Genomic DNA, 12917 nt, shown 5'->3' with positions numbered 1-12917 from the left:
GCAGGGCATGATGACCTCGTGACAGTTCTTGGATTGGTGGCATCAAGGTGAAGTTTCAAGCATCATTAGTTTTCAATTTCAACCTGTCTACGATCTACATCCTTGTAGTCAGCAGTTTTCTTCAAATGGAGGGAGTTGTGCTCTTGCCAACTCAATCATTCAGTCATGTCTGATTCTGGGATCCCATGGAATGCACCCCACCAGGCTCCTCTGTCCATGGGATTTCACAGGCAAGAATACTGGAGTGGTTTGCCATTTCCTTCTACAGGGGACCTTCCCTATGTAGGGATAGAACCTGAATTTCCTGCATCTCCTACACTGGCAGGCAGAGATTTTTTTTTTTTTTTTTACCACTGAGAGACCTAGGAAGCCTTGAGGGGTGGGGGGTCACCCTCCTATAAAAACAACTTACGAATGTGTTTCAGGCCTTTATCTGTATCTTTCAGGAACTGGGAGTCAAGTGATTTTGCTATGTAGCCGAATTACAGTCTAAACTGTTACCAGTTCCCTAGCCCAAAAGCTATTCTTTGTTTCTGTATCTTCACATTGCCCAATCATCATCTTTTCAGTCACTGTTTTACTTCGAAAGACAAGAATACAAAAACTTGTACACTGTTTCATTTTTGTCCCTTCAAATATAAAGCACAAGGATTTCAGGCACTCCTAGGCTGATCTGCCCAGAGCCAAGATCCAGAGCCTGCAGCGGAAGCTTGGAGGAACCACTCTGCTCAGAGGGCAGGGGCAGCCTCTGAGGTCCTGCGTCCGGGGGCACAGTCCTAGTGTGCGCAGGACCCTGAGCCCTGAGGTGCCAACGCCACACACGCCAGCCTGTAGCCCGACGCCAAGGGTTGCCTGAGCATCTTGTGCTTCACGTGTGCTGACCGCGGACTCCTAGAAGCCAAAGCAGCTCGAAGATCCGACGCCGCCGCCCGGCCAGCATGGGCAGCTTCCTGAGCAGGTACCTGGGCAGGTGGCTGGGCACAGACAAGGCCGTGCAGTCCGGGTTCCCACGGCCCTGGGCCGCCGGCGTCCCGCTGGGCCGGGGCCGAGGCCAAGTCCTGTTGGTCCGCCATGCGCTCCGGGGCCGTGGCAGGCGGGTCCAGGGCGACTCGCCCGCCTTGTACCGTAGCCCAACCCGCAGGGCCTTGGTGTCCCAGGCCTGGAGGAGCTTTCCCAGCTGGCTGCTCCTCCACCACTTCATGGGCCTGCGCTTTTCCCGCCATCGCAAGACTTCCAGGAAGACTCGCCCATGGAAACGCCGCCACCCCCGCAGCAGAGGGAGCCTGGTGACCATCCAGATCACCCTCCCTGAGCGCACGGGCAGCGTCTACACGAGTCTGCCCAGCCCGGAGCAACCGGACGTCTGTGCCAATGAGACTGGACTGAGGCCCCTCACTCAATGCCAGAACGGAGAAAGGAGCTTAGATGAGCCTCACTTGTTTGACTGTTCTGAGACCAAGAAGAGGCAGAGCCCGGAGCCCAGGCTGTCGGCCTTCCAGCCCGTGTGTAGGAACGGAGTGGTCCCTGCCTTTGTGCCTAAGCCGGGGCCTCTGAGAACCAGCTCCTGCTACGGGTGCAACAGCGGCTGAGAACCAGACTTCTGGCCCTGCCTGAGCCTTCCCTGTCTGCAGCCTACCTTGCTCCAAGCCCAGCACCCCCCACGCCCCTACTCCCCCCATCCGCCACCCCCAACCCCCAGGGCAGAGTCACAGAGCTTCCCTGCAGAGATGGGAGCAGACCAGCACTCTGTCCTGGGCCTCCTGCAGCCTGATGTGCCCCCTCGTGTCCAGAGAGCCAGGGCCTGGACACCACCTCCCCATGAAACTCCCACCCACAGTTCTTTTTCCCCAGCTGAGCCCTGCCCGACCCCTGCCTGAGTCACATATACAGCCAAGCCACCTCCCTCCACCCCAGCCAGCGCATCAGCCCAGCCCCCGAGCCACCCCTCCACCCTGCAGAGCCCACACTGAGGGGGCACCGCTAATTCCCAAGCCTTCACTCCTTGCTGCCTTTTCCCCCAAGACGACCCTTCTCAGGAAGGTGAGCTTTTCCCTCGATAGCCTTTATAGAGGTTAAAGGTTGTTCTTCTTTTACATAATAAAAATAGTTTCATTATTACTATGAGGATTGTCATTGTCTTCCTTTCAAAGATTCAAATATTAGGATTTTATCCACAGTATTTTTTCTCCACCTTGGCTTAGTTGGGCCAGACAATTCTCTGTGGGATGCAGACTTCGGCATCATAGGGTTTTAACAGAAACCCTGGTATCTCCCCTCTGGGTATTCCTGGTGGCTCAGTTGGTAAAGAATCTGCCTGCAATGAGGGAGACCTGGGTTTGATTCTTGGGTTTGAAACATTCGCTGGAGAAAGGAACAGCTACCCACTCCAGTATTCTGGCCTGGAGAATTTCATGGACAGAGGAGCCTGGCAGGCTACAGTCCATGCGGTCGCAAGGAGTCGGACACGACTGAGTGACTTTCACTCACTCTCTGGTACCTCTCCTCTAGGTGACAGCACATAACCTACTTTGAAAATCAAACCTGTCTCCAGTCACTGCTAGATATTGCCATGGGGAGGAGGGGTGGGGGATGGTGCAGAATGACACTGGTGGAGAATCACTGACGGACAGTGACCTCTGCTGGCAGGAACTGTCAAGCCTGGTCTCCCAACACGTGCCATTTTTAAAAACAGAGCTGAAGAAAATGAAATGGTGTGTGCTGGACAATAACATATCCCCCAACTTGTAAGTACTTGGGGTGCGAATGACTCATGTATTGGGCCTTATTAACAGGAGACCCCGGTTCGATTCCTGGGTTGGGAAGATTCCTAGGAGAAGGGATGGGCTACCCACTCCAGTATTCCTGGGCTTCTCTGGTTGCTTAGACGGTAAAGCATCCACCTGCAATGCAGGGGACCTGGGTTCAATCCCTGAATTGGCAAGATCCCCTGGAGGAAGGCATGGCAACCCATTCCAGATTTCTTGCCTGGAGAATCCCATGGACAGAGGAGGCTGGCAGGCTACAATCCACGGGGTCCTAGAGAATTGGACATGACTGAGCGACTTTCACTCACTCTCTGGTACCTCTCCTCTAGGTGACAGCACATAACCTACTTTGAAAATCAAACCTGTCTCCAGTCACTGCCAGATATTGCCCATGGGGTGGGGGAATGGGGCAGAATGACACTGGTGGAGAATCACTGAGGGACAGTGACCTCTGCTGGCAGAAAGAGTCAAGCCTGGTCTCCCAACACATGCCATTTTCAAAGACACAGAGCTGAAGAAAATGAAATGGTGTGTGCTGGCCAATAAAATATCCCGAATTTGTAGAATGCTTGGGATGCCAATGACTCATGTTTGGGGCCTTATTAACAGGAGACCCCGGTTCGATTCCTGGGTAGGGAAGATCCCCAGGAGAAGGCATAGCAACCCAATCTAGATTTCTTGCCTAGAGAATACCCATGGACAGAGGAGCCTGGTGGGTGACAGTCCATGCAGTGGCAAAGAGTCAGACACGACTAAGCACACAGCACATAACAATCAGACAATGTAATTTTTAAAAACGAGCTACTCATTTATCATCTTCAGGTTGGCAAACTCAAAAAGGTGACTAATATCAAATGCTGGGAAGGCTACAGAGAATTGGAATCTCAGGCAGTGCTGTGGGCATCAGTGGGTCCAGCCCTTGTGAAGCAGCATTTGGAAGTTTTTCCGTGAACGTAGTGGGGCCACCAGAAATACTCTTCCACCCACTCACATCCCCCTCACGGACACACACAGATGGTGAGGCGGTTCTTTCCAGCCCCCTTACTCAGCTGAGAGAAATGGAAAAACCTATATGTCCACTAAAAGAGGAAGGGATAAAGTGAATATGGTATTGCTACCAAGGGAAGACTATTCCACAGATTTAAGGAAGGAAAGAGCCCAGGGTTTCCTCCGCGGCTGGATTTGGGCCAGATAATTTTGTGCTGTGCACGCCCTGTGGGTTTCAGGACGTTTAGCAGCAAACCAGGCCTCTATGGCCTAGATATCAGCAGGACATCCTCCAGTAATAACAATCAAACATGTCTCCAGACATTGCCAAACATTCCCTGAAGGACAGAAATGACCCCTAGTTGAAAACTACTGAGCTAGAGTTACATTTTTTTTAAACAAAAAAACTCAGAAATATCCTGTCCAGTGAAAAAGATGGGAGTGGCACATTATGGATGGCACAGCCATTCGTATCAATTAAGTAAATACAAAGTAACAAGCTGGCATAATAGAGAAGGCCAGAACCAAGTAAGGGGTCATTTGGACACTTTACCTGGATTGTTGCATCTGAAGCATCTTTAAATCTGTGCAAACATGAATTTCAAAATACTCCCCTTCAGAGAGTTGGAGGATAAGCTATAAAGAGCAAAGTCCCTTCTCCCTCCCATGGAGTGTATTTTCTAAGACGGCAGAGACAGAAGGTAAACACATAAATAAATGTGCACACTGGCAGGTGAGGAGGCATGCTATGAAGAGAAACAAGGCAGGAGAAGGGATGCACACAACTCCATCCACACACTGGGGCCACAAACGCTTCCTCTGTCCCCATCACCAGGAAACTCCACGGTCCCTTCCCATGAATTCCAATTCTTCATTCAGAGTTCTCACCAGACGCAACTCAGGCTGTTACACAGCACCTCAGCAAACAAAAGGAAAAGCTGTTATCTACTTAGAAATAAAGATTTCTGACTCATTAACATTGTTCCTACACTTGTTAAAGCCAACATTTTCAATGGTGACAGTTACTGTTACACAGCAAATGTCCTGGGCTGCAATTCAATAAACCAAGCTTTTATTCTGAAGTTTACTACCTGCCCTTTGCTAGACTTGATATACTCAAATCGACCACGTATTTATTAGGATATCTCCCATTCTACTATGTCTTAAGAAGCATCATTTCTCCAAAATTGATATGAGCAAAATGTGATTAGTTTTAGCTGCTTGGGTCTCCCTCAATAGAAGAACATGTAAGTATCCCTCCCACATGATGGTTTGGCCAAAAAAAGTAAGCCTAAGGTTTTAAGCAAACACACCAGTAAGCTTGTGCTCTACACATAACAACTATAGAAATAGAATTACAGAGATGTGTTTCCATTTCCTTCTGACTGAAGCAGTTGACCTAGGATGGAGTAAGCCTACTTGCTAGAGTAGCAGGTTATGGACAAAGGGCCAGGGGAAAGCACCCCTGCTTCTGGAGGCAGCTGCAAAGCAGAGGCTGCATGTGAAGATGGAGACGCCCCAGTGGGCTGGGGTTGCCTCCTGGTTTGGAAGATCCTTTGAGAAATTAACCACTGTCTTGGTTCCCACAGGGGTAAGACACTGAAGTCCAACACGAGCTAAACCACAGGCAGGGAGAGCTTCTTCTACTGTGACCATCCCCACTACGTTCCCTGGGGTAGTATCCGCCCAGGGCAGTCGGGTGCAACGAGAGGGAGAAACGGGGGGTCGGACACCGTCTTCTTATGTCCACTGTAGCCCAGGAGATGGGCCCCTGGGTTAAGAGCCAGGATGTTAAGCACACTTCATTCACTCACAGATGCTCACTAAGAGCTAACAATGATTGGCCACTATGGTTAGTGGGGGTTGGGAGAAGACTTCAACTGCAAGGGCATTTAGTGCTATTAAGACTCTTGGAGAGGGTGAGATGTATGCAGAGAATAACATGGAAACTTACATTACCATATGTAAAATAGGTCAATGCAGTTCACTTCAGTTGCTCAGTCCTGTCTGACTCTATGACACCCATGGGCTGCTGCCTGTCAGGCTTCCCCGTCCATCACCAACTCCTGGAGCTTCCTCAAACTCAGTCCATTGAGTCAGTGATGCCATCCAACTATCTGTTGTCCCCTTCTCCTCCTGCCTTCAACAGGAGGAGAAGGGGACAACATCAGGGTCCTATTCCCAGCATTAGGGTCTTTTCCAATGAGTCAGCTCTTCACATCAGGTGGCCAAAATATTGGAGCTTCAGCTTCAACATCAGTCCATTGGAAGGACTGCTTTCCTTTAGGACTGACTAGCTTGATCTCCTTGCAGTCCAAGGGACTCTGAAGAGTCTTCTCCAACACCACAGTTCAGAATCATCAATTCTTCGGTGCTCAGCTTTCTTTATAGTCCAACTCTCACATTCATATATGACTACTGGAAAAACTGTACCTTTGATTAGACAGATCTTTGTCAGAAAAGTAATTTCTCTGCTTTTCAATATGCTGTCTAGGTTGGTCATAGCTGTCCTTCCAAGGAGCAAGTGTCTTTTAATTTCATGGCTGCATTCACCATCTCCAGTGATTCTGGAACCCAAGAAAATAAAGTCTGTCACTGTTTCCGTTGTTTCTCCATCTATTTGCCATGGAGGGATGGGACTGGATGCCATCATCTTAGTTTTTTGAATGTTCAATTTTAAGCCAGCTTTAAGCCAGTAAAATAGGTAGCCAATGGGAATTTGCTGTATGACTCGGGGGAATTATGAACTCAGACAGGAGCTCAGTATCAACCCAGACGGGTGGGATGGGGAGGAAGATGGAGGGAGGTTCCAGTGGAAGGTGGCATGTGTATACTTATGCCTGATTCATGTTGAGGTTTGATAGAAAACGACTAAATTCTGTAATGCAAATTATACTTCAATTAAAAACATAAATTTTTTTTAAAAGACTCTTGAAGTTCAAGTTCACAGTGTGAGCCTAACAAAAGATTAAATCCAACATGGAAGCCAAAACTCCCAAGTTGCCAGAATCTGCCCAAAATCTCCATGCTCCATCTGAGAACTGACTGAGGATCGTGGGGTGAGCAAGGACTTCTGAATTCCATGTGGTTTGTCCATAGTCTTTGTCAGGAGGGGTTCTAATTTTTACCCACAGGAGAAACTTCATAGACTAAGCTTTGAACACCATTTTCAATTTTATCAGCTGACATCCCCTGGGAGCCTATCAAGCACCCTGTCCATCAGCAACACAAGACTTCTCCAGGCCTGGGGCCTGAGGCCAAGGCTGAATTCCCAAAGAGCCATCCATGTGGACACTCAGGGACTGTGAAATGAATGGATGGAGGGATGAACTAACAGAATGGAGAAATGAGCTCCATTGTTTGTATTCACTGTTTCTACAATATCCCAAAAAGAGAGTAACAGAGAAACTAAGTTGGGGGTAGCATAGCAATAACAGAAAAGGAATAAAGGAAAGGAGGGAGATTTCTTTCCCAAACCTTTGTTCCCCAGTCACAAATATTCAGACAACGCAACACAGAGGACTCTCTAGTATACAAAGACTCCTGAATCTGATACAGACAGAAATAGCCAAGAGGAAGTGTACATGTAAAGAAAGTTGGTGCTAAAGTAAGTAACATGAAGACTGATTTACAGATTTCAATAGATAATATACTTAGCAACAAAAAGATGCAAATTCCTTCCATTTATACATCAAGTCCAACCCGCATGACTTCTTCCACAGCCTTTCTTCCCAAAGTGACCACAGTGAATGTCCTCTAGGGTTTGCATGAAATGAAAAATCAGCCAACAGCACTTACTGAACTAAACTTGTCTTTCAAAGCATGTTTTGATGTAATAAATAAACTGAAATGCCTAAATCTTTAAAAGTTCTCATCACGACAAATAAAATCTTATTATAATGCATGGTGACAGATGTTAATCATATTTATTGTGGTGATCATTTCACAATACACACAAATATCAAGTCATTATGTTTTACACTTGCAGCTCACATACTGGGATCTATTACACTTCAATAAAAATAAATACTGAGTGAAATTGCACTAGCACAGCTAAATGGAAAACATACATTTTCAAGATTTGTAAATACACGTGGGTCTGATGGAATTCTTTGCATTCACTTGAATAATAATTTTGTCAAACTGTGTCAGAAACAGTAATACTTAGACATCAACAATTGCTTCTGTCAGCAAACCACTAAGATAGAAATGTCCACTCCCTTTCCTCAAGTGTGGGGAGCCCTGGACTGAAGGTAACTGTCTAAGTGGCTCCGCTGCCACTTCTCGTCAATGGCACCAGACAGGGCCAACTGGGCTGAGAAGAATCAGGCTCTTGTTTCTTGAAATCAAAGGACTAAATAGGAGCTGGGCTGCTACTTTACAAGCACAAGAACGTTAATCCCCTTACCATGGATACAAGAGCATGTTGTTCCTTCTCAGATCACAAGGCTTATCCCTGAATAATTAGACAGAGGAAGAAATTCATTCTGTGCCCTACATCATCTTACTCAGAAAGAGAACACTGTGCTTGAGTTACACTTCTACTTCTCCACTAAAAATGATAAATTATCTGATAGAAACATTATTTGAGTAAAGGAGGCAGATAAATTTCTCAGTTGACCTGGAAAATGGACTAAAATTTCATCATAATTTCCTGAGATAATACTTTCAACATTTAAAACTTCCTGTGAAAATCTTTTCAAAAATCTGGACTAAACTTTACAACAAAACCTTGAAAACACCTGTTTACTATCTTCAAAGTCCCAAGAAAACTTAATGTAACCTGATCTAATAAAAGCAGAACTTTCTACCACTTAGTCTTTTACTTGCATCATCCATCCTACTTTTAAGAAAACTCATGGAAGAGCAAGAAAACCACCTGTTATCAAGATCTGTCAGCAATGGTTTCAAAAGAATTGGTTCTGTCCCATTTCATTCATCTTCCATGTCTGCCTGGGCCAGCTCCTTGCGAATGTCCTTTGTGGGACCTGGATTTATCCACCACTGAAGTCTCAGGGCCTATACAGCAGCCTACACAGCAGGCTTCCGATAGCAGCTACCAATTTCTCTGGCTCCCACCCAGCAGTGCAGCACATGCAGCCTCAGGAGAGCCCAGTGAAGAAGTCTTCTGCTTCTCACACCATTGCCTTGGGTGCTCTGTCAGCTCTTTCTCTCCTTCACTCCCTGCAGCATCTGGAGGGACTGATACAGCTGGTGTGTCATTTCTGGGTGTTTAAGAGCTCAGGCCAGTCTGATCAAAACCTAGACCAACTGTCTTCCCGCCTCTAACACCCAGCTTCCCTCCCCACTGGGCTGGCCTGTGCAGCATGCATTCTGCCCTTCAGGCTCCACTCCTCCTGCCCATAGCCCCTGACCTCCCCCACTCCTGCTCACTGAGGGATGGAAAAGGGATAGGGGAGGGGGCAGGGATCTGCAGGACGAGGCCAGCTTTGGTTCCCCAGGTGGGCTCCCCGTGCGCCCCTGCCTGCTGGTGGCCTCACTATGGCGGGCCCTCCTGTCCCTCCAGAGTGCACTTGGGGCCTTCAGAGAAGGCGTGGCGATCTCTGCACTGGCCCTTCCCCTGGCACAGACAATGGCTTCCACCTCGCCCTGCCTGACCACTCTCCGCCTTCCCTGGGCCCTGCACTTGGATCTTGGGTCCCACAGGCCCATCCAGCTCCCTTCAGTGGCCTCCACTTGGCCCAGCTGCCATCTGAGGGCAGACTGCTGGCAAAACCGCTCTCTCTCGCTCATACAGGCTCGAGCTGCCTTTGCCTTCAGCTTTCTCCAGCTGAGAGGCAGGTGCCAGTCTCTCTTCCACCCACAGGATGGTCTCAGTGCCTGGACACACTCTCATGGTGTCCAGAGCTCTAGGCGCTGCTACTCTGGTGCTACTCCTCGGCACGTGCGCAAGTTGGGGAATGACATGCCCATCTCTCCTCTCACAGACGACTCCTCTCTCTACTGGCGGCTCTGTGTGACCTGAGGTGAGCAGGGGAGCAGGCAAGTTTGGCACCAGTGTGGCCTGGGCACCAGCTCCTCACATGGACCCAGCTGTCAGCTCCCTGTGGGCTGCAAGTGCAGACTGCTGCCACTCATCCCACCCATCCTCTGGGGAGGGTGGTAGAGGCGGCCCGCCCCCTCTCTGCAGGCCCACACCTGTGCCTTTAGGACCCCTGACCTTCTCTTCCACTGCCTGAGTGGGGTCATGGTGACTGGACGTAAGTCCTACATGGAGGCAGCCAGGACCTCACTCTAGAACGAACACCCTCCTGCACAGTCCAACCAGGTTCTACTGGGTCAAGGGTAGGCCGCTCGTAGGTTCCCAAATATGCAGAGGAGACACTAACACTGTGTCATGGAGGTGATCATGCTTGATAGAAGAGATACTGTAGTTAGGACTGGGTAAAAGCTGGAATTAAATTGAGAGTCTTCATTACTCTGTTCATTGCTATCTTCAGTGAGTTGTTGTTGAGTTGCTAAGTCATGTCTGACTCTTTGTGACCCCATGGACTATAGCCCTCCAGGCTCCTCTGTTCATGGAATTCTACAGGCAAGAATACTGGAGTGTGTTGCCATGCTCTCCTCCAGTGGATCTTCCTGATCCCGGTATCAAACCTGTGTCTCCAGAGTCTCTGGCATGGGCAGGCAGGTTCTTTACCACTGAGCCACCAGGGAAGCCTTCATTAGTGAGTTGTTCTTTACATTTTCCATCCAGTACACCTCAATATCTCTAAGTTTTCTGCAATATCCACAGAATAAGCAATAAACAGGAAAAAAGTTTTTTTAAACTGGCAAATGTTCATGATTTGAATTCCTGAAGCCATCCTCAAAGGGATACATGCCACCCCTCTAGAATTCAATCTGCCTGACACTGGCACAAAAAGACCTCTGAAAGGCAGATTTAAAATCTGATCCATTTGCCAAGCTACTGGTGTTTTTCTGTTACCTGTCACACTTGGGAGAGGCAGTCTGCCTGGGAAGTTGTTTTCAATCCATCTTGTGTCGTGTGGTCCCCTTTCCCAGAGGGCCACATGATCATGATCATGTAGAATTGGGCCCAGCACCTGTACAAGATCTTAAACACATCCTGATTCATTAGGCAGCCCTCATCACTCAGCCTGCTGACAGCAGTACTGCTGAGACTCAAGCTGAGAATTTACCGGGAAAAATTTGTTGAACCGCAATCTAGTTTTGCACTTTTCAATTTTTTCAACTGACACTGGCAACAAAAGGTACTATATATAGCCTATGCACCCAGTTAAAACATCTCAGCAAATAAACAAGATCATATATTCACAGACTCCTACAAGGCGCAGGCTTGGGAAAATAAAAAATTTCAAAAGTGAACTTCTCAAAATTAATCTAAAATATTATGAATTTAAATTAACTTTTCCTAAGAATGGAAGCATGATTTAACATAGTCACAAGATGAAATTTTGCACTCAGAGGAAGTAAGAGTATAATAAAAAACAGTATATATAAATTCTGCTGATCAAGAGTAACAGTACGATTAAAAGAGACTAGTTGAGGGGTTTTAGCATTGTGAGATGGCCAATGGCTTTTTTCCTTATGTTTTTCTTTTTTTTTTAATTGAAGTATAGTTTATGTACAATATTATATAAATTTCAGGGGTACAACATATTGATTTGCAATTTCAAAGGCTATACTCCATTTACAGTTATAAAATATTGGCTACATTTTCTGTGCTATACAATATATCCTTGTAGTTTCTTTCTTTTACATACAGCAACTCTACCTCTGAATTCCATGCCCCTGTCTTGTCCTTCCCGCTTCCCTCTCCCCTTTGGTAGTCACTAGGTTGTTCTCCATATCTGAGTTTGTTTCTTTTTGTTATATTCACATTCACAAGTCTGCTTTATTTTCTGGATTCCACACAGAAGTGATAACACACAGTATGTGTCTGACTTAATTTCACTAAACATAATACCCACCCAAGTACATCCACATTGTTGCAAATGGTAAAATTTCACTCTTTTTTCTGGTGGAGTAGTATTCCATTTGTGTGTGTGTGTGTTTGTGTGTGTATACACCATCTTCTATATCTGTTCATCTGTTGATGGGCACTTAGGTTGCTTCTGTAGCTTAGCTAATGTAAATAACATTTCTATGAACATCGGGATGTGTGTATCTTTTTGAATTAGCATGTTTTCTTTTTTCTGATAAATAACCAGGAATGGTCTGCTGGGTCATATGTTAATTCTATTTTTAGGGTGTTTTTTTTTAACTTTTTGAAAATAACATCTTTAAAGTTTTTGCAGAGGTAAAATATTAAGCTTAAAATAGGTCTTAGTACATCAAAATACTAAGTTCTCTAATTGTATTCCAAGATGGTCTTTAAAACATAATATCCCATAAATTACAGAAGAGCAACCTTGGTCTGCAATTGTACAGAATGAATTTTTACAAACATAATAAATATATTTATGCCCTTACACATATTTTTAGTTTTTTGAGGAAACTCCATACTGTTTTCCATAGTAGCTGCACCAATTTACATCCCCACCAATAGAGTACCAGGGTTCCCTTTTCTCCTTATATTTTTCCTTTTTGATTTTTTAGAAGGCAATCTTCTACTTTTTTATTTTAAAAAGGATATTAATATCATTTCAGAAAGAATGCTTCAGTTTAAAGGCATAAGATAAAAGCAAATATATCTTTTCTAAAAATCTATAAAATAAGAGTAGAGTTCACTTAGGGTATTTTTTTTTACCTTACAGCCCCTTCTTTTAATTTTTTGAATCATGTGAATACGTTACATATTTTAAAATACGTGTGTGTGTGTGAACACACAAATCCACATATTGTATGTTTATTTTGTTCCTCCAAATGTTACTCTTCTGTTTATTCCTTATATTCACAGCTCATGCATAATACATTGTGGCTTTGAGTAGGACCAATAAATAGAAACCGTCTTTGCTAGGTTTTTAACAGAAGACAAAAGAGTGAAGCAAACAGGAGACCAAAATAAAAGACTTCATTGGAGGATGTAACTTTCATCAGCAGGTAAATTTCCTTCCGAATTGTAAAAAAATTCTCAAATGAGATAAATTCATCTCTAATGACCCAGGTAGAGCTGAACTGAAGCAGCTATCACCACATACTGGAGTAAGAGGCAAGATATTTAACACCTTAGGATCTGGT

At 45.9% G+C, this 12917-nt stretch overlaps 1 protein-coding gene and 1 long non-coding RNA gene across 15 annotated transcripts in view; both read right to left on the bottom strand.

The window, feature by feature from the left end:
- Positions 1-12917, bottom strand: part of CLTRN (collectrin, amino acid transport regulator) — a 47528-nt gene that overhangs the window by 18303 nt on the left and 16308 nt on the right. The window contains exon 6 of one of the 14 annotated variants that reach the window (XM_070784276.1): positions 6186-6319. The exons of the other annotated variants lie outside the window; for them this stretch is intronic. Within the exon in view, the coding sequence (XP_070640377.1) occupies positions 6186-6319 (134 nt within the window). The remainder of the gene's footprint in view (positions 1-6185; positions 6320-12917) is intronic. 14 annotated transcript variants of the gene reach the window in all.
- On the bottom strand, positions 7653-12917 carry LOC139181299 (uncharacterized). The gene is made up of 2 exons (XR_011565301.1): positions 10702-12917; positions 7653-10494 (listed from the first exon to the last, which is right to left on the bottom strand). It is a non-coding gene; the product is annotated as an uncharacterized lncRNA (long non-coding RNA).

Source organism: Bos indicus, chromosome X (genome assembly GCF_029378745.1).
Source record: "Bos indicus isolate NIAB-ARS_2022 breed Sahiwal x Tharparkar chromosome X, NIAB-ARS_B.indTharparkar_mat_pri_1.0, whole genome shotgun sequence".
Classification (NCBI taxonomy): Eukaryota; Metazoa; Chordata; class Mammalia; order Artiodactyla; family Bovidae; genus Bos; species Bos indicus.
Note: the sequence above shows the minus strand (reverse complement) of the source record. Positions and strands in the feature narration are given on the sequence as shown.